Source organism: Heteronotia binoei, chromosome 3 (assembly GCF_032191835.1).
Source record: "Heteronotia binoei isolate CCM8104 ecotype False Entrance Well chromosome 3, APGP_CSIRO_Hbin_v1, whole genome shotgun sequence".
NCBI classification, from domain to species: domain Eukaryota; kingdom Metazoa; phylum Chordata; class Lepidosauria; order Squamata; family Gekkonidae; genus Heteronotia; species Heteronotia binoei.
Window position 1 is genome coordinate 75,874,254 of NC_083225.1, and position 19,849 is coordinate 75,894,102.

Sequence of the window (19,849 nt, forward strand, 5' to 3'; positions counted from 1 at the left end):
TATGAGGGGATCGCCCCCCCTTTAACGAGTATGAATTGCAATTTATTTTACAAAGGAACTCACATTATGTCTCCTTCCCTGTGCCTGGAGCTCTTGGGAAGGGATGGGATGGAGTTGGTTTACATTGCTATGTCTTCACTCCTATTGATGGCCTCATTGCTGGGAGGAGGGGATAAGTTACCAGGGTTCAGTTCACATACTGTGCTGTTCCATGCCTGTTCCAACTGGGGTACTGCTTGTTATGAGCTGTCCTACGAAAACAGAGAAGACATTGTGCCCATCATAAGACTTTGGCACTCTGTCTTTTTTCCTCTCAACCCCCTTTGGTGCCTTTTTTCAGCAGATTGCTGTATCAAAAAGAAAACTGTGTGTGTGTGGATAAAGGTTAGCATGTTACTTTGGGGAAAGCTTGTCTTGATTTGGTGCCTCAGATCGCAAAGCATGGAGGCACACCATCCACCAGGCTGTCTCTTCCTTTGAGAACGCACGCATAGCTGGTCTTGAGGACAAAAGGAGATTGAGGAAGAATCGTACTGCTACAGCACCAACCCCAAATCAGACTTTTCCCTGCAGCCACTGTGGCCGGACCTGCCTGTCCTGCATTGGTCTTGTCAACCACCAGCGAGCCTTCAGCAGACATGGACTACTGCACCTTTCTTAAATCTTCGTTCACGAAGTCAAGCCGAGAGAGAGGTCAAGTATCGATCCAGGCTGAGGGCCAGTCTCAGGGAATCCTGGAGATGTTCATCTGTCATGTTAGAACGCTGTGTGCTCTTTGTCATTTTCAGATGGGAAAACACAGATTCACACAAATAAGTGGAACGGAGTGTACAGCTTCACTGCATCTTCTCAAGTTGGGAAATTTGTCTCTAGGCACTAGCTTCCCAAACGATTCTTGCTCAGCATGGGTCTTGAGAAAATGTCATTTTCAAGAGATGCCTTGTTCAATTAGTAATTTTTACTAATAGCAGCTGCAGTTTCCTTAATGTCCATATCTGCTTTGAATGGGGGTATGAGAAGTACTCCAGAACTTTTTCAATTCTTTGGAAGTCACAGAATTTTTTTTCGAATTCCTAGATAACAGAGCAGATTTCTGTCACATACTTCTCATTCAGAAAAACAAAATTTGGATATTTTCCCAGATGGTCCTGCATATTAGGGAAACGATTAGAAGTGTTGTTTGCAAGGTCAGTCATCATTAGCTCAAATTTGCTCTTGTAGGATGAAACTGAACTCATCATCTTGCCAATGCATTTGTTTTTACCTTGTAGTTCAATGTTCATATCACTTAGTTCACCTGTAAAGTCAGCGAGAAATGTCACATAACCACTCCTCATCTTCCAACTCTGCTTTGTCATCTCCCCTCTCCTTCAAAAACCTTCTTATTTCATTCAGCAAATCACGAAATCTTTGCAGAAAATTGTGCCTACTTAGCCATCTTACATGTGTGCAAAATGATTTCCGCTGCTCCTTCATCAAGAGTAAAATTGAAAAGACGTCTTTGAAGTGATCTTCCACGAACTGAATTTACAATTTTGAAAGTGATGTCCATGACAGTCTTTGTATTGAGTCTCTTGCTGAAACTTGCTGGTGAATGATGCAAAGAAAGGAAATCTGGAAAGTCGCCATGCTGTCTACAGAGGCCTATGAAACCATTAGCCTCACCTGTCATTGTTCTTGCTCCATCAGTAGTGATGGAAAAAAGTTTATGCAATGGAAGATTACACTTTGTCACAAAAGAATGGAAAGAGCTGAATATTTCTTGACCGGTCGTTCTCCCTTTTAAAGAAATCATTCCAAGTAGATCTTCTTCGTGGTCTCTGTGCATCACACTGATGGGAGTAGGCGCCAGCGCCGATCTCAATCGGTAAACTTCAAAGCTGCGGATTTCCGCGCCACCGCCCCAATGCGCATGCCCAGAAGCCCCCACTGCGCATGCCCACTGGGACGGTAGCGGACATCCCGCCAGTTCTCTTCTGACCACCGCGCTGATCAGTTGATCTCTCTGCTACGGTCGGTGAACTTCGTTATTTCTACTTTTTTGATATAGTTAGTGTAGTATAGTTAGTTGTATATAGTTCTTAGTATAGTTAGTGTTAGTTTTTAGTAGCTGCAGGAGAGCGGGGTTGTTTTTTTCCGCCCTTCGGGGGGGGCCCCCTCTCCCTTCTCCGTTTCCCGCCTTTTTTGCTTTCCTCGCATGGAAAGACGGTGGGGATTTTTTCGCCGCTGCTCCTCGTGTGGGAGTAAAATTGCCCCACCAGACGGACACTCGTTGTGCTTGATGTGCTTGGGAGAGCGGCATCGGCCTGATTCCTGTGTGCATTGTGCCAAGTTCTCTAAAAAATTGAGAAAGAACAGGGCGGCATGGCTCGTGGCGGCGCTGATGGAGCGAGCACTCTCCCCACGCGCTGAACAGGCCGAATCCTCGACAGGTCAAGCGGATCAGTCAATGTCGAAGTCGGTCGATATCGATCACCCTCCTTCCGATGTCGATCGCCCTCGGAAGCGGTCAGGTTCGGCTGTGGCTTCGGAATCCTCAGTGCCAACAAAGAGGCGTAAGGAGGATAAAGGGGTGCTTTCGGAGAAGGGGAAGAAACACAAGAAGTCTGAGAAGCCGAGACGTAGCCAATCGGCAACTCAGTCGTCCCCTGCATCCCCGTCGGATCCGACGGCGCCGGTCGTCCTGCCGCTGAAGCTCTTCGCCCGTCCGGCGGCTGAGTCCTCCATTGGCATCGATGTCGACCCAATTGGTCATTTCTGACTTGGACTCCGAGATCGAGCCCACCCAACGCCTCGGCACCGATGGAAGCCTGCGTGATCGACTGACTCCGCAGGTCCGAAGTCCCGCCGTTCGGCGGCAAGACCAGCATCGGGATCGATCTTCTAGCAGTCCCTCCCCTCGTTACTGAGAAGGTGATAGCTTGCCGTGTCGCTCTGCAGCTCAGATTCCCTGGGACCAGAGGCAGTGGCAGTACTTATATGGGGCCTACCCCATGCAACCTCCCTTCCCGTGGCTTCCACTGAGGCAGATGGACTGGGATCAGGCCTCTGATACATCGTATCGATCCTGAACATCCTATCGGACACAGAGACGTGCTCCGTTGATGTCGAAGCCTCCCAAGGAAGAACGTCTTAGCCACCAGAAAGAGCCCGAACAGCGCACCCCTTCGGTGAAGGCATCTACTGCAGCGGAGGTGCAGAGGTCTCCATGACTACAGCGTCAGTCTGAGCTCTCCGACTCCCCATGGGCGTCACCGAGGTCCTTCGACGGTTCCTCGCCTGATAGAGAGGCATCTTCCCATGGTGAACCTTCCCCTCCGTTGAAGACATCTGAGGAGCAGCCTATCTCGCCCTCGGAAGACCTCAAGTCTTACGGTGACCTCATCAAAAGGATGGCCCAGACTCTTTCACTCCCCACGGTGCAGCTGCAGCCAGTGGTGACGGACACAGTCTTCGACATCGTTCAACAGGACGCTTCCACGGCAGTAGCTCTGCCCCTCACGAATGTGATGCTGCAGACTGCCAAGTCATCTTGGGACAAACCAGCGTCCACGCCTGTATCCTCACGCAGGTTGGACCATATGTACCGGATCCAAGAAACCTCGGCGGAGTTCCTGTACGTCCACCCCAAACCCAACTCCATGGTAGTGTCGTCGTCCTCCAAGGCCAAGAAGACGCACTCCACACCACCAGACAAGGAGGGCAGAAAGTTGGATGCGATGGGCAGGAGGCTGTACTCTGCGGGCTCCCTGGGCGTCAAGATCGCAAATTACGCAGCATGCTACGTCAGGTACCAGTACGCACTGTGGGACCAAGTTTCGACCATCCTGAGTTCCCTTCCTGAGCAAAGCCGGGCTGCTCTCAAGAAACTCCAAAAAGAAGGCACGACTTTGGTGAAGCAGCAGTTGAATTCTGCGAAACACTCAGGGGATACGTGCGCGAAAGCCCTGACTACTGCCATCTCCTTGCGGAGACACTCCTGGCTGAGATCCACGGCTCTTCAGCCTGACACACAGGCATACGTGGAGGATCTCCCGTTTGATGGCACAGGCCTCTTTAGTTTGAACACGGATTCGGTCCTTCAGGAGCTGGATAAAAGCATTAAAACCTGGAGGTCTCCGGGCCGCGTCTGCAAGCCAAGAGACAGTGGCCTAAGACTTGGCAGAAGAAGCCTTATTCCAAATCCCCAGACAGGCCTTGGCGATCAAAGCCGGCAACGTTCACCCGGCCTCCCTACCAGGCTAAACCAAAGTATTCCCCGCCTTCCACCCAGATGTCTCGTCAGAAGGGTGCAAAGCAGCACAAGCAGGGCCTTTGACTCCCTTCCAGCTCTGAGCGGCCCTGTGGACTCGGACCTTATCCGCCTTTCCAAGTTCTTCCCTGCCTGGTTCTGTATTACTTCGGACCTCTGGGTGTTGTCCATAATCTGGCTGGGTTATGGAATAGAGTTTTGCCACCCCTACCTACCCCGAGGTTTGTCTCCACCGCACCCTCGCAGACCCTCCGGGAGGAGGTCCAGTCCCTCCTCCTCAAGCAGGCCATCGAACGGGTCCCCACGAACCAGAGGGGCCTCGGATTTTACTCCCGTTACTTTGCGGTACCCAAACGGGACGGTGGCCTTCGGCCCATTATGGACCTGCGGGCATTGAACGTCTTTGTGAGGTGCGATAAGTTCCGTATGACTTCGCTGCCTTACATCCTTCGTCTTCTGGGGCGCGGGGATTGGATGGCAATGCTAGTTCTGAAGGACGCCTGTTTTCACATTTTTATCCATCCCCTCCATCGGAAGTTCTTGCGCTTCACCGTTGGAGACGATCACTTCTAATATCGGGCCCTACTGTTCGGGTTATGCACAGCCCCAAAGGTATTCACCAAAACCATGGTGGTCATCGCTGCCCACCTGCGGCTGCAGGGAATAACACTCTTCCCGTACATCGACGATTGGCTCCTGGTGGCAGAGTCGAGGGAGAAGCTGTTGCGGCACATCACCATCACCCTGGCTTTGGTGGACGAGTTGGGGCTTCAGATCAACCAGAAAAAGTCATCTTCAGCCCTCCCAGAGGGTACAATTCATCGGGGCAATCCTAGATACGCGTGCATGCAGGGCGTTTCTTCCTCCGGATCAGGCAGACGCCATCGTTCAGATGGTTTCCTCACTCCAGCGGAACCCGACCGTCCCCGCCCAGAAGCTGCAGCGCCTTTTAGGGCTCATGGCAGCGACAACCTCTGTTCTCACCTCTGTGAGGCTTCATATGCGAACCCTGCAGCTCTGGTTCCTCCGGAGCTTCAGGTGCAACATCGAATCGCCTTCTCGCCTGCTGACAGTGCCAGTGGAGGTGCTGTCGTCTCTCGCTTGGTGGGGGCAGAAGCGCGCCTGATGGAAGGGGCACCCTTCCACAAACCAGAGCCGGCTCTCACGCTCACCACGGACGCTTCCCTTTGGGGTTGGGGGGCCCACATGGGGGGCCTGTGTGTGGGAGACCATTGGCCCAGCCATCATGCACACCAGCACATAAATTTTCTGGAGTTGCTGGCCATCTTCCATGCAATCCACTCTTTCCAACCTCTCCTGGAAGGCAAGTTGGTGGCAGTGATGACATACAACACCACCGCCATAACGTACATCAACAGGCAAGGGGGCACGGTGTCCCGCAGACTTTGCCAACTGGCCGTGCTGATTTGGGAGATGTGCAAAACTCTGGGGGTCTTTCTGCTGGCAACCCACCTCCCGGGGGACCAGAATGTGCAAGCGGACTTCCTAAGTCGAGGGGGAGCCCTACTCCATGAGTGGGAGCTCAGTTGGGAGTTCCTGCGGCTGGTCTTTCTCAGCTGGGGGACCCCAGAGCTGGACGTCTTTGCCACAAGGCACAATGCGAAATGCAAGATGTTTTGCTGCAGGGGAGGCTCGGACCCCTTAGCCCTGGGGGAAGGGCTCCTGGTGCCGTGGAGGTACCACACGGCGTACCTTTTTCCTCCCATACCGCTCCTCACCAAGGTGGTGCAGAAGCTCCTGAGGGAATGACCGCGGGGAATCCTGGTGACGCCGTGGTGGCCGCGACAACACTGGTTCTCCCTGGTCCTGCGTCTCTCCAACGGGACTCACCACCAATTTCCTCAGGTACCGAATCTCCTGCTCTCCCATCAAGGGCAGGTCCTACACCACGACGTCCCGCATCTGCGTCTAACCGCCTGGCGTCTGGAACCCCCCGAATCTTGGAGAGGTCTCAGTTCGTCATGTTGAGTTGCAGAAAGTCTTCTACAAGGCGGTCGTATGCATCCAAGTGGGCGAAGTTCGCCAGGTTTGCAGTGGACCATACCTCAGAGCCCGAGACAGCGGGCTTACCCGTGATTTTTGATTTCCCGCTCACCTTGCTGAACAAGGGCCTGGCGCCTTCTTCGGTGCGGGTTTACCTAGCTGCCATCTCGTCGGAACATGCGCAGATTGATGGCCATTCACCCTTTACTCAGCCAGACGTTAAGAGATTCCTCAAGGGCGTGGCGAGGCTGTACCTGGCGGTGTGGGCACCTGCTCCAGCCTGGGATCTACCGTTGGTGCTGAAGGCTTTGGCGGGAAAGCCGTTCGAGCCAATGGCTACTTGCTCGTCTCAGCTCCTAGCTTGGAAGACGGCCTTCCTAGTGGTTATCACTTCCGCCAGAAGGGTCGGGGAGCTGGCTGCGCTTAAGTGCGATCCCCCCTACCTGGTCTTCTCTGCTGAAGGGGTGATGTTATACCCTGACATCACCTTTTTGCCCAAGGTGATCTCGCCTTTCCATCTCCAGTCTATTTTCCTTCTCCGGCTAATGACTCTGAACGTTGTCTACACGCCCTGGACGTGAAGAGGGCGCTCTCCTTTTATCTGCATCGCACCAGCCCTTCGAGAAGGGACTCGAGATTGTTCGTGTCCTACGCTACGTCCTCTCTGGGACGGCGCATCACTTCTCAATGTTTGTCCAAGTGGATTACAGGGACTATCCGTTTGTGCTACCTCCTACGGAAGACGCCTCTTCCTGGTCCGCTGCGGGCCCACTCGACGAGGGCGGTGGCGACCTCGGAGGCATTCATGAAGGGAGTCCCCCTGCAGGACATCTGTAGGGCTGCCACGTGGTCCTCAGCACACACCTTCGTGGCGCACTATGCATTGGACCTGAGACGCAGACAAGCTTCTTCTGTGGGCCGTGCTGTGCTACAGTCGGTTTCTTCTTGATGGACCGTTGCACCCTCCGCCGGGTAGGCCTGAGCTTGTTAATCTCCCATCAGTGTGATGCACAGAGACCACGAAGAAGATAAACAGGTTTCCTACCTGTAACTGATGATCTTCGAGTGGTCATCTATGCAGTCACACTACCCGCCCGCCTTCCTTGCTGCTGACGGTCCCTCTGTGGGGCTAACGCGGCGGCCAGAAGGAACTGGTGGGATGTCAGCTATCGTCCCAGTGGGCATGCGCAGTGGGGGCTTCTGGGCATGCGCACTGGGGCGGTGGCGCGGAAATCCGCAGCTTTGAAGTTTACCGATCGAGATCGGCGCTGGCACCTACTCCCATCAGTGTGACTGCACAGATGACCACTCGAAGATCATCAATTACAGGTAGGAAACCTGTTTTTCTTCTTTAACACTGAAGTCTTCAAAACCTATCCGGATAAAGACTAGTAACTGGGCTATGTCTCTTATGTCTGTAGATTCATCCAGCTGGAGTGAGAAAGCAACACAAACTGAAACATCCTCCAATAATTGTTCAGTTGTGTCTCCATGCATCTTTTCTCTTCGCTGCACGACAGTGTTTTTTGACAATTGTACATCTTGAACAGCAGCTATGATCTCTTTCTTATTCTTAAATCCTTCAAAAAGATTGTCTGCTGCTTCAAGAAAACCATCTTTTACAAATTCTCCTTCATTGAAAGGTTTGCATTTCTTTGCGATCAGGTTGCTGACCTTGAAGGATGTCATGATTGCATTGACTGAATATGACCTTGGCTTCGCCTTCAACTGTTGCTGTGCAGCCAATTTAGATTTAAGCTCTTTGAGCTTCAGTTTACGAATTTCACTTTTGGGTGGAAAATCAGCATCAAACTTATTGCTATGCAGAGCATTATAATAACGCTCCGGATTACCCTTTTTTGGGCAAGGATACAGCGGCATTACAAAGTAGACAACAACACTTGTCTTTCACCATGATGAAGTAGTCCATTTCCCATTCATCATGAAAGTGGTAGGTTTTGCTCTTCTTTGGAACACTCATCTTCGTTATACTGGGGTGCTAAGTTAACACTGGCTGAATCTGGTCCAAAACTGCCACTGTCCTAAAGTATTAAAGATCAACAGGAACTGAAGACCTCTGGATGATGCCAAAACCACACATGCAGTTCTAAAAGTAAAAATAAGAATACATCATACTGGCACCAATAATCCAATACCACCACACCAAACAATCATAAAAAACCCCAAACACCTGTCCAGCAAACCATGAGACAAAGTGGGCCTGGTGATCTACCTCTGACCCCTCTGCGATCTATCTGTTAGACATACCTGGTTTAGAGTGATGACGTTAGCACTCATCCTTCCCTTCCTAACACCAGGAACTTGGTTCACTCCTTCAGTCTCTAAAATACTTAGATCCAAGTGGGCAGCTGTGTTGGTATAAAGCAGTAGAACAAAGCAAGAATCAAGTGCACCTTTAAGACCAACCAGTTTTTATTCAGAACGTAAGCTTTTGTGTACTTTCTTAAGCATTGACCATGTGCTTAAGCATGTAAAACGCACACTGAAGTGTGCTAAAGAGTGCACGAAAGCTTACGTTTAAATAAAAATTGGTTGGTCTTAAAGGTGCGACTTGATTCCTGCTTTGTTCTAAAATACTTACTTACACATCCCAGTTGAACCACAACATCACAAATTCCTTCAGATTCCCACTACAGGGTTTTTTTTCCTTTCATCTTCTCTATTGATTCAAGAGTGTCCATGAAGTAATGGCAGTAGCAACTTTGCTGTCAAGGAATAATTGTGCCTAGATGACTGGCTCCTCGCAGCTCCCATCTTGTCTGTGCCTTTTCTGTCTTGTGCACTGTGGGCCTATGTGTCAACAGAGAGAAATTGCATCCTTACCCTGTAATTCTAAGGCACTGTGGACTATTGCTATGATCCTAGGCCTAGTGGGGCCCACAGGCTTCAGGAAGCCTATGTTAGAGTAGTAACCAGGCCTACATTTTACAAGATCCTGTCTCTCTGATTGGGGGCAGAAGTCTTGGAGGGAAAACTTACCTAGTTTAGAAAGGAGTGGTGTGACCTGGGAGGAAACAATAAAAGGACTAGCTAGAGAAGAAGATATTGGATTTATATCCCGCCCTCCACTCCGAAGAGTCTCAGAGCGGCTCACAATCTCCTTTATCTTCCTCCCCCACAACAGACACTCTGTGAGGTGGGGGGGGGGGCTGGAGAGGGTTCTCACAGCAGCTGCCCTTTTAAGGACAACCTCTGCCAGAGCTATGGCTGACCCAAGGCCATGCTAGCAGGTACAAGTGGAGGAGTGGGGAATCAAACCCGGTTCTCCCAGATAAGAGTCTGCACACTTAACCAGAGGGAAGTGTGTTCTCTCTGGAAAGGGTGAGCTGGAGAGAAGCTGCAGCAGAAGGGTTCCCTTATCCAGGGAGGGGTGAGTGAGCTGAAAGCAAAAGAAGGGATTGTGTAGCTAGTCATGTCAGGGCTTTTATTTTCTTTGCACCGCCTTTACTGTTTTTCACTTTCACTGTTGCACTAATAGTTAAAACCACTTGTTCTTGAGCACTTAAAATAAACTTCTTATTGTTATACTGCCTGGGTTCTCACGTCTAATCTGTCACGGATGGAAAGTGTTTCTTACGAAGGAAGATATAGGGGTTGGGTGGGTGCTCTGAGCCCTCCCAGACTGACCCGTATCAGTGTGGTGGCAACCAGTAGAGGTCCTCCCTGGTCCCCTGCTTGTGATATACCCATATATGAAAATATGTAATTGCAGCCATCGTTTCTTAACAGTTAGCATTTATATGTTTGTTTTTACAGAACTTCAAAGCTTCCCATTCATTTATATCAGGGACTGTTATTTGTTCTATGGAAGGGGTCAAGATTCTTTAAGGAATGACCACTCCTTTTAATAAAAACAGTACCGTTTTAGTAACTTGCAAGCTGTGTTAGAATTAGAACTGCAGATGTAGATTGAGTCTTTATTTAAAACTAGGATGAAAGCCATGCTTTGCTATGGTATTTTACTACCTTTAATCCAGTTATAATACTTCTGGGTACATAATTTTCTGTGTGTTTTAGGAAGGGTGTTTTGTTTTTGGAATTGGTTTTGTAATATAATAGACGTAGGAATAAGGCCCATTGTGAGGGGAAATACAATGGGCTCTAGAAAGAGGCTTTGGGCAACTGCCCCACCGTTGCTGTCTTCCCACCCACTCACTCAAGTGATGGCATTCACTCCCTCTCCCTTGTCCCTTCCTTGTGACAACTGTATTTCCAACAAACGTGTTCACTCAGGCAGAACCTCTATCCTCATCTGCCTGGAGATGTAATCTTGCAGTAGCTGCTACAGATTGCCAAAGACATCTAGCAGCTGCTGTGGCTTCATTGTCCAGTTTGCCAGGATGAGGGATGAGACCTTTCCAGTGCCATAGTTTCCAATATGTGTGAGGCTTGCCAAAGAGATCCAGCAACTACTATTGTTGCTTTGTATAGTTTGCTAGGCTGAAGATGAGACTTCTCCAGTGCCATAATTTTTACTACTTGTGAGGCTTATAAGAAAATGTTTTGCAAATTCTGTACTCAGTGCTCTTCTGGTGGATTCCCCAGACTCATCATCACTGCTTAAGTCTAATGCTCCTTTATGTTCCACCATCACTCAACTGGTACTTGAAATAGATTCACTGTTATTGGATGCTGTGATAGTTGTACAAGTAGTCAACCACAGATTACTTTGTGCCTTTCCTCCTAAGATGTATGGCAAAGTAGTGTAGATAGTTTCACACAACGTAATAGCCAATCCTTGAGCATTTAGAAAAGATAGCTATGTTTACTAAGAGCCAGCATAAGTTTCTCAAGAATAGGTTGTGTCAGACTAACCTCATCTCTTTTTTTCAGAAAGTTACTTACTTGCTGGATCAAAGGAATGCTGTAGATGTAGTTTGTCTTGATTTCAGTAAGGTTTTTGATATGGTTCCACATACCATTGACAAGTTGGTAAAACATGGTTTGTTTCTTGTTACTGTTAGGTAGATCAGTAACTGTCTTGACGGATCACATACAAAGAGTGCTTGTGAATCGTTCCTCATTCTCTTGGAGAGGAGTGACAAGTGGAGTGCTTCAGGGATTTGTCCTGGGATCTCTTTTGTTCAACATCTTTATAAATGATTTGGATTAAGGAATAGAGGGAATGCTTATTAAATTTGCAGGTAATGCTAAATTGGAAGGGACAGCAAATACATTAGAAGACAGAGCCAAAACAAATAAAATGAATTTTAACAGGGATAAATGTAAAGTTCTACATTTAGATAGGAAAAATCCAGTGCATCATTGTAGGATGGGGAGGGAGACTTGTCTTGGCAGTAGTATGTGCAAAAAGGATCTAGGGGTCTTAGTGGACCATACATTGAACATGAGTCAGCAGTTGGGTTGTATCAACAGAAGTATAGTGTCCAGATTACATGAAGTGTAATCACTTTACTCTGCTCTGGTAAGATGTCACCTGGAGTATTGTGTTCAGTTTTGGGCACCCTGTTTTAAGAAGGATATAGATCAGCTGGAACGGGTCTAGTAAAGGGCAGCGAAGATGGTGAGGGGTCTGGAGACCAAGTCCTATGAGGAAAGGTTGAAGAGCTGGGTATGTTTAACCTCGAGAAGAGATGATTGAGAGGTAATATGATGACCATCTTCAAGTACTTGAAGGGCTGTCATATAGAGGATGGTGTGGAGTTGTTTTCTGTTGCTCCAGAATGTTGGACCAGAACCAATGAGTTGAAATTAAATCAAAAGAGTTTCCGGCTCAATACTAGGAAGGACTTCCTGACCGTTAGAGCGGTTCCTCAGTGGAACAGGCTTCCTTGGGAGGTAGTGGGCTCTCCTTCTTTGGAGTTTTTAAAACCAGAGGCTAGATGGCCATTTGACAGCAATGCTGATTCTGTGAATTAACAACAAACATGGGATCACAGTTCATAGTAGAGGAGATACAAACAAACACTGTGATAGCCAGCATATCACAGTGTTTGATTCTGTGAATTAGGCAAATCATGAGAAGGAGGGGCAAAAGGGTTGCATCAGTGCTTGGTTTTCATGGCCCTTTCTTACACACCCAGGGAAATGCTGTTTGCCACTCTGGTGTCAGTCAGCAACTTTTCTCTAGGACAGTTTGGCCAAGGATCCTGCAGGGTGGGTTTTTGGGGTTTTTTTGGTCATCTTCTGGGCATGGAATGGGGTCATTGGGGGTGTGTGGGAGGTATTTGTGAATTTCCTGCATTGTGCAGGGGGTTGGACTAGATGACCCTGGAGGTCCCTTCCAACTCTATGATTCTGTGATTCATATACTGCATAAATAAACAAAATAGCATAGCTCCAGTCATCTTGAAGCTCCCTAGCCTGCTGCCTTTTGGAAAGATGTTTCAAGTACATTTCCCTAATCCTCATTAACATGGCAGGAAAAAACAATGCCTGAACAAACTTCCTAAGATTGGCAGTAGCCTATCAGCAACAGCTACATATTACTTAATTGGGGGCACACCAGAGGCCAAACTGTTTGCTACATCAACCAACACTTAAGTCTTAGATATGCTGTTCCAGTGAAGGCATCAGTCTTAGTTTTTTGACAGTCATATTGGTACTCCAGAGGATGGGGTGTCACTTTAATCCTTTCCTTGCTATCTCTCTCATGACCAGGGTCATCAGGAAGATAGGTTTACACAAACTTTATAATAATCATTCTGTATTGACCAAGATAACCTTGGTTTAATGAGGTTGTTTTCCTGTTCCAAGGCAGATTTCTTAGTATAGTCAGTTTACTTAATCTAGCACAATCTTACACTTAAGACTCCATGAACCTGGTAGTTTGGAAGATTCTTCTGGAGCACCACTTCCAGCCTCTCTGGGGGAGGTACTCTTGAATGCAAGAACACCATCTACTTATGAGTAAGAGCAAAGAGATAGAATGCATCCATCTATCCTTTGGCTTCTGTATTAGAGGGTGCAAGTATTCTGTGTTCTCTAGGATTATCATAGTCACTTCAAGTCAATTTAATGGCTGTTTTGTCCTCTTAGATCTCTAATGCCATACCCAGCCAAAGGTGAAGGAATTTTCTAAGGGCTTCAGTAGGCTCTGTCCTCTAGTTACACCACCAATACCTTCTTGGGATATTTAACTTTCCCAATTGCTACTATGAACTGATACCCGTGAAATTTGTTCCGTTAGAGCTGTTGTCACATTCTTTAGCAAAGGTCTGCAGAAAGTCACCTGGGCTTAGACTTACACCGTTGTGAGGGACTATGTCCTTGATGTCAGAGTCAGAGCAAGCACATCCTTTTGCATGGAACCGCTCAATGCTCTTTATTTTCAGATGCTCCTCTATCCACCTCCAGATAGGTTAGCTTGCCAGTCTTTTGCCCCATCAGTGTGATGCACAGAGATCAAATAAAGACAGCTTGCTTACCTGTAAATGCTGTTGTACTTTGACTGATCATGTGTTCATTTGCTTAATTTGCCTACCATTCCCCATAGGCACCTTTAACATACTACAGTGTACATTTAGTTTCAGAAGGAACTGAGCTGGAAGGTGCAAGCTCCTCTTTGGACATCATGGACAGTCTGAACTGAATTGCTGTCCTTGTGTCTTATGGATGTGTTTTAGTTTTGGTTTTAACTGGATGTACTTTTAAAATATTTTGTTTTCAATTGTCAACTACCATGATGGCCCTGATTGTGAAGAAGGGCGGGATATAAGTTTTGTAAATAAACAAATGTTCCTGTGGATGTGGTGATTGCCTTCTGACACTTACATGTGCATTCACATGTGATACTTGCATGTACCAGTTTTCATCACTGGTTCATGCACATTGTGTATACGTTTTCAACACTGTGGATTAGTGAAGATTGAATTTTTTTCAATGTAGCTGTTAACTTCAACTGCAGTTTTTCTTTAGTGAAAAGCCAGTGAACTAAAAAAACAAAAACAAAATATTAATCATAGCAAGCAATAAGCAATACGTTTTTATTCTTTTCTTTGCTAACTGCCTTATAAAAATTCTCATTTCATTGCATCACACAGGTCTTAAAAAACTAGTAATGATTGATATGATCGCAGTGCTGTCATTCTTAACAAAAAGTCACTTTTGTTCTAGGTATTTTAATAGATTCCCATTAAACATATATTTCTGACTGAAATATTGTCATGAAGGGCTCTCACTGGGTTGAGCCCAGGAATTAAGAAGTCAGGAAATCAGCTGCTGCACTGCAAAAAAGCCTTGTGTGACACAGGATCTCCTGATTGGGGGGATCATTACTGCTATTATGACTCTACTTGCGTAGGACTTGTGAATTTCATCTGAATGTCAGTAATAACCCTCTTAGCAAATTATCCTGAATAAATCACAAAGGCATTTTATATAATAGGTGTTGAATTACTGGATAGATTTGCTAATTAAATACTCTTTGTTCTGCTGCAGTTGACATTACAGGGTAAGATCTTGAACAATTATTCTCAACAGCTGTACTTTGTTAAGAGAAAAATTAACCACAAAGTTTATTTTTTTACACTTGAAGTTGGCAGATTTTTGAAATGTGCTTGAAAAAAATCCCATCATCCAATTGATAATGAGAAGATAAATATGCAGGTGTTTTTGTGAAATATGCTATCTGCCAACTGCTATATTAATGAAGTTAGCAAGTCTTTTATAATATCCTTTTCTCTAACATGTTGACATATACAAGTGTTTATCAGAATGGATACTGTTAGTGTTATGCCTGTCACTAGATGAACTTTACTTGTCTTACAACCCTTTTGTAATTATCTGTATCTGTTATTGCCCTTAAGACTAAGTGGAAACACACTTTGGGTTGAAGCATTTGTTTCCTTAGTGAGAACCTGTATCACGAATGTCTAGCAATTTTCCTCTCCATTGTTATTTGAAAGCCACAAGAGATTAAAAACAAAAAAGAGTGTATCTTGATTAATGTTTGTATGTATGCCTTTTTAAAAAGCATGAACCTTTCCCTACATGTGCTGGAGAAGGAGTGTGGTTAACCATGCTACTCAGAACTCCCCTTCATTTTTAAAATAGAATCTTGTTTTGGATGTGAGGCAGATGGACAAAATATATTCTGAGAGTTATAGAGATGGAAAATTGATCTGTGGTCCCAGAGACCGGCAGAGTATGGGAAAGATACGCTTCCTTGGACAGAGAGGATAATTTGCAACCTAAAGGGAAAACACACTGGTTCTTTGCTGCATTAACTCATCTTGATTGGAGGGACCAGGTTCTGGTGGACTTAAGGCCAAGGTTTTGGCACCCAGATTGGCTAAGGCCCTAGGAGCCCCATGTGGGAAGAAGTCTGAAGAGCAGAGCTGTTCCTTTGTTTGGAGTCAAGAACATGTGCATGAGATGATAGTTCCTTTGAAGGAGGATTCAATGTGAGCAATGAAGAAGGAAGCTGGTTCCAGGTGGGGTCCTAGGAGGAATACACAATAAAAGCTTTCTCTGTGGCTGGATGAGATGTTCACAGATTGTAAGTTAACTAGCCAGCAACCTTTCCTGTTCTTTATTTTGCTTACCTGTACCTAGTAGTTACTATGAGTTGTGTTTTAACTAAAGAGTCTGCACCCATGATTGGTGGGGAAAATGCAGCAGCAGCGGCGAAAGAGTGGTGCTGGGAGCTCCACATTTTCAGCAGGTTGCTTCCCACTGCTGCCGCGTTTTCCCCTCCCATCACCTGATTGGCCAGGGGGTGTTGGCCTGGGAGGTGCTTCACAGCCTCTTCCCTGGCCTTAAAATAGTGAGAATGGGGGACGGAGAGGCTGCAGGGGGGGCGGAGAGGCTGCGGGGGAGGTGCAAATGGGGAGGAAGAGGAGGCGCTGTGGAGGGGGGCAAATTGGTTGCCCTCACCCTGCCAGCCCTGGGGCTGCGGTGGACGGGCCTGTCCCTGGGGCCACAAAGGTTGGGGGCCACTGATCTCGACATCTCTTTGTAAGACATTAAAAGTCTTATATGTATAGGGCTTACTTTGCTTTCAGTGTTATGTATAGAGTGTGTCATTGTGTAAGGAAAAATACGTTCCTGAAAAATACTTTAAATAAAGTGGCACGGCAGAGCCAACCTTCTTGGGTATTTGCTGATTTTGTGGCTTTTGAGTGTTCATTTTTTCTGGTCTAACTGTAATCATTTGAGCAGGACATGAGTAGTCTGGTCTGATCTATTTGGTAGTTGGAAGACTGGGAATCCAAAGCTTGTTATCTGATTAAGTATGTTTGTTTATAGTAATTTATAATCTGAAATAATTATAACCTTATTTTCCCCCAGATTTTGATGCATACTAAGGAGATGGTACAGAAGGTAATACTGATTTTTTTTTAAATTCTAGGAAATTGTAATCCAAGTCACTTCTCAGAATGCCTAGTTTACTAATGTAATCCTTTCTGGTCTATAGCTTCTCCCCTTTGGTAAACTGGATATGACCTAATCCTGGCTTGAAGCCTATTCTTGAGTGTTTTAGGCAAATTAGTAACAGTGTTAGAGTTTAGTCATAGACTAGCAACTATGTATAGACTAGCAACAGGACTGAATTTTTTTCAGCATCCTTTACTGTATTACCTTGAAGACTTGAGATAAAATATTCACAGTAGTTCCACAGTATATCATTCTCTTATTCTACTTGATTACTGGTTACATTTGTTAGAGGATCTTTTTTCCTTTTTCCTCTCTTTCATTACCAGGAAAATCACTATTTACTATCTGTGCTTTTTATCAAATATATCCTCTTAACTTTTTTACGGAACAGTCAGATTTTGTTACTCAAACTTTTTTATTTGTGACCCGTGTCAGAAACAAATTGGAGTTGAGTTTGGAAAAGAATTGATCATAGACTTTAGGAAAGGTAGGCTTGTCTTGTAGCTCTAATTTATACATGATTTTGTTTTTTAACTAGATGAATCTGGAAGTAATTTATGGTGATACTGACTCCATTATGATAAACACAAACATTAGCAACCTGGAAGAAGTCTTTAAATTGGGGAATAAGGTACAGTCATTTTAAAGTTCTTGTATAGTATGTTTCTATATAGTATGTTAAATTTATATTACCAATAAATTGTTTTTAAATTTTATTTTAAATTTTATTTTTTTAATGTACTTCAATTTTTATCCCACCCTCCCCACAAGTGAGCTCATGGTGGGCTACAGGTTACACAATATCAATAAAATTTAGTTAAGGAATGGCCTTGGGTTAGCCATAGCTATCGCAGGAGTTGTCATTGAAAGGGCAGCTGCTGTGAGAGCCCTCTCAGTCCCACTCACCTCAAAGGGTGTCTGTTGTGGGGGGAGAAGATATGGGAGATTGTAAGCTGCTCTGAGTTTCTGATTCAGAGAGAAGGGCAGGGTATAAATCTGCTGTCTTCTTCTTCTTAATTAAAATCATATTATTAAAACAACATACAACACTCAGAGTAGTTTCGCCTTGACAATGATACTCAGTTTGTGTGTCGTAGACCAGCATTATCAGCAGAGAAACATGAAATGGATTTGGATGTCCACTGCCTTTAAGTACAAAATACTGACCTTGCTAGCACTTTCAAGATTCTTGGTGGCTATCTTGCTATTGAATATTTAATTATATTACTGTCTCTAAAATTATTTTGCAGTAGCAGCTTTCAAACTATTGCCCGGTGTCTATCTTCTGTTCATGTCTAGCAGTCTTCCTCTACACCTCTATTTCTAAATGCATTTCAGCCTATTTTTCATAACTTTGGTTTCCGAATATGGTCTCTATTAATTTCTTCTTGCAAAGATATCTTAATACAGACTTTTTCCAAGCAATAATATTGTTTAGTTGTAGACTTGTAATGTGACAACATTCAGGATCTTGTACTGTATATATCACAGGACGTCTAGCTAACACTTAAGAAAGACAAGACAAGTGTTCTCTTTAATTCTTGAATTAAAATTTTGCCCTTTACAGCTGAGAAATGCACCCCTATTGAACAATGTGCTCTAAAAGATGACAAGGTAAATATTCATCTAGAGACAGGTAGATAGAGGCATCTTCTTCGGGGTCTGTGTGCTTCACACTCATGGGATATAGCGCCTGCGCCGATCCCCCGAATCGGTACCTAAAAAACCCGGGATTTTTTGTGCTTGGCACCAGTGGGCATGCACAGGCGTCCCAGTACGCATGCTCACGGGAGCCAGCGCGAGGATCCCGCCAGTTCCTTTTTGACTTCCGCGTTGATAGGATTTCCTTTTGACTGCTCCTATCGGTGCCTGGTAATTTGTTGGATTTTTTCCCTGTTATTGCCCATTTGTTGTTTTTCCTAGTTAGTAGTTGAGTGTTGTAGTTAGTTGTTGTTTAAAAAAAAAAGAAGACTTGGTGTTGGACTTTGCCCTTTGGGGCTTTATTTCCCCCCCCCCCCCCATTCCCTCAGAACTGTTCTGTGAGGGTTCCGGTGCCTATGGAAAGGAGTTGGGGTTTTTTAAAACGTTGCCTCAGCTACGGTAGCAAGATTGCACCCCCTGACGGTCACTCCCTCTGCTTATTGTGTCTGGGCGAGGGACACTGAGTTGATTCGTGCCCGCATTGCTCGAGTTTCTCGAAGCAAACCCACAAAAACCGGGCGGCAAGTCTATTGGTGGCGCTTGTAGAATTGGCTCTTTGTCCACCGAAAATGGCAACGGGCCCGTTGGTATCGATGGGAGAAGCTACCCAGGGCCTGACGGTTACATCGGTCGATCCATCGTCACCGGTGCAGACTAGCATGCAGACCGAACGAGGCCAACCCACAAAACGACCCTCTGAAGGGTTAGTGGTGATTCTGGCCAAGAAACGTTGGGATGATTCAGGGACCCAATCGTCCCTCCCAAAGAAGTCTAAAACAAAGGAGAAGCGGAAGAAGGACAGACTTTCCCGCACTCCTTCTCGGGATGCTTTGTTGGAGTCGATGTCGACTCAAGCTGCTCCACCCCGGAAAATCCTGGCATCTCCACGTCCATGGAGTCCTTCAGTGTCAAGAAGCAGAGGCTCGCAGCTGATCCATCTGTCGGGATCTGAGCAGGAGATAGACCTGACCCAACGCACCCATTTGTCTAGATTGGGGTCGCATCGTCGGAGCGACAGTGGTTCGGTATCGGACGTTGAGGCTTTGGCGCCGAATGAACCCTTGGCACCACTTCAGCCGACTAGGGGACGGAGAGAGCTTGAGCCGACTGCTGTGGTTCAACGTTTCCCGCCACCTCCATTGTGGGATCAATGTCAGTGGCCTTGTTCCTATGGGTTTCCATACCCACCGCCATATCAGTGGTACCCTCTACGTGACTTTCCAGAATGGGATCAGTGGTCGGAAGCCTTGCACTTCTCGAGGGTTTCACATCACTCCACGCATCGTGCATCGGCATCGATCCCTCCCAAGAGATGCAGAGAGCTGTCGGAGGAAGTGCTGGCTCGCCAGTTGATATCGCTCCGGTCACCCGAACGTGCTTCGACCCCGATACTTTCTGAGCACTCGGTGAGAAGAGATTCCTTGTCATTGGACTCTGAGGTCGGTACCGATGATCCGGACAGGGCAGCGGAACCTTATCCAGTGTCGCATATTGCTGAGGACCTTCCCATATCTCCATCGGAAGAACTGAAGT

General features: G+C 46.4%; 1 protein-coding gene across 1 annotated transcript in view; it reads left to right on the top strand.

Annotated features, from left to right (window-relative positions):
• POLA1 (DNA polymerase alpha 1, catalytic subunit) overlaps positions 1-19,849 on the top strand; it is a 492,305-nt gene that overhangs the window by 150,762 nt on the left and 321,694 nt on the right. Inside the window, exons 27-28 of the mRNA XM_060234091.1 lie at positions 16,529-16,561; positions 17,154-17,246. Coding sequence (XP_060090074.1) covers positions 16,529-16,561; positions 17,154-17,246 — 126 coding nt within the window. The remainder of the gene's footprint in view (positions 1-16,528; positions 16,562-17,153; positions 17,247-19,849) is intronic.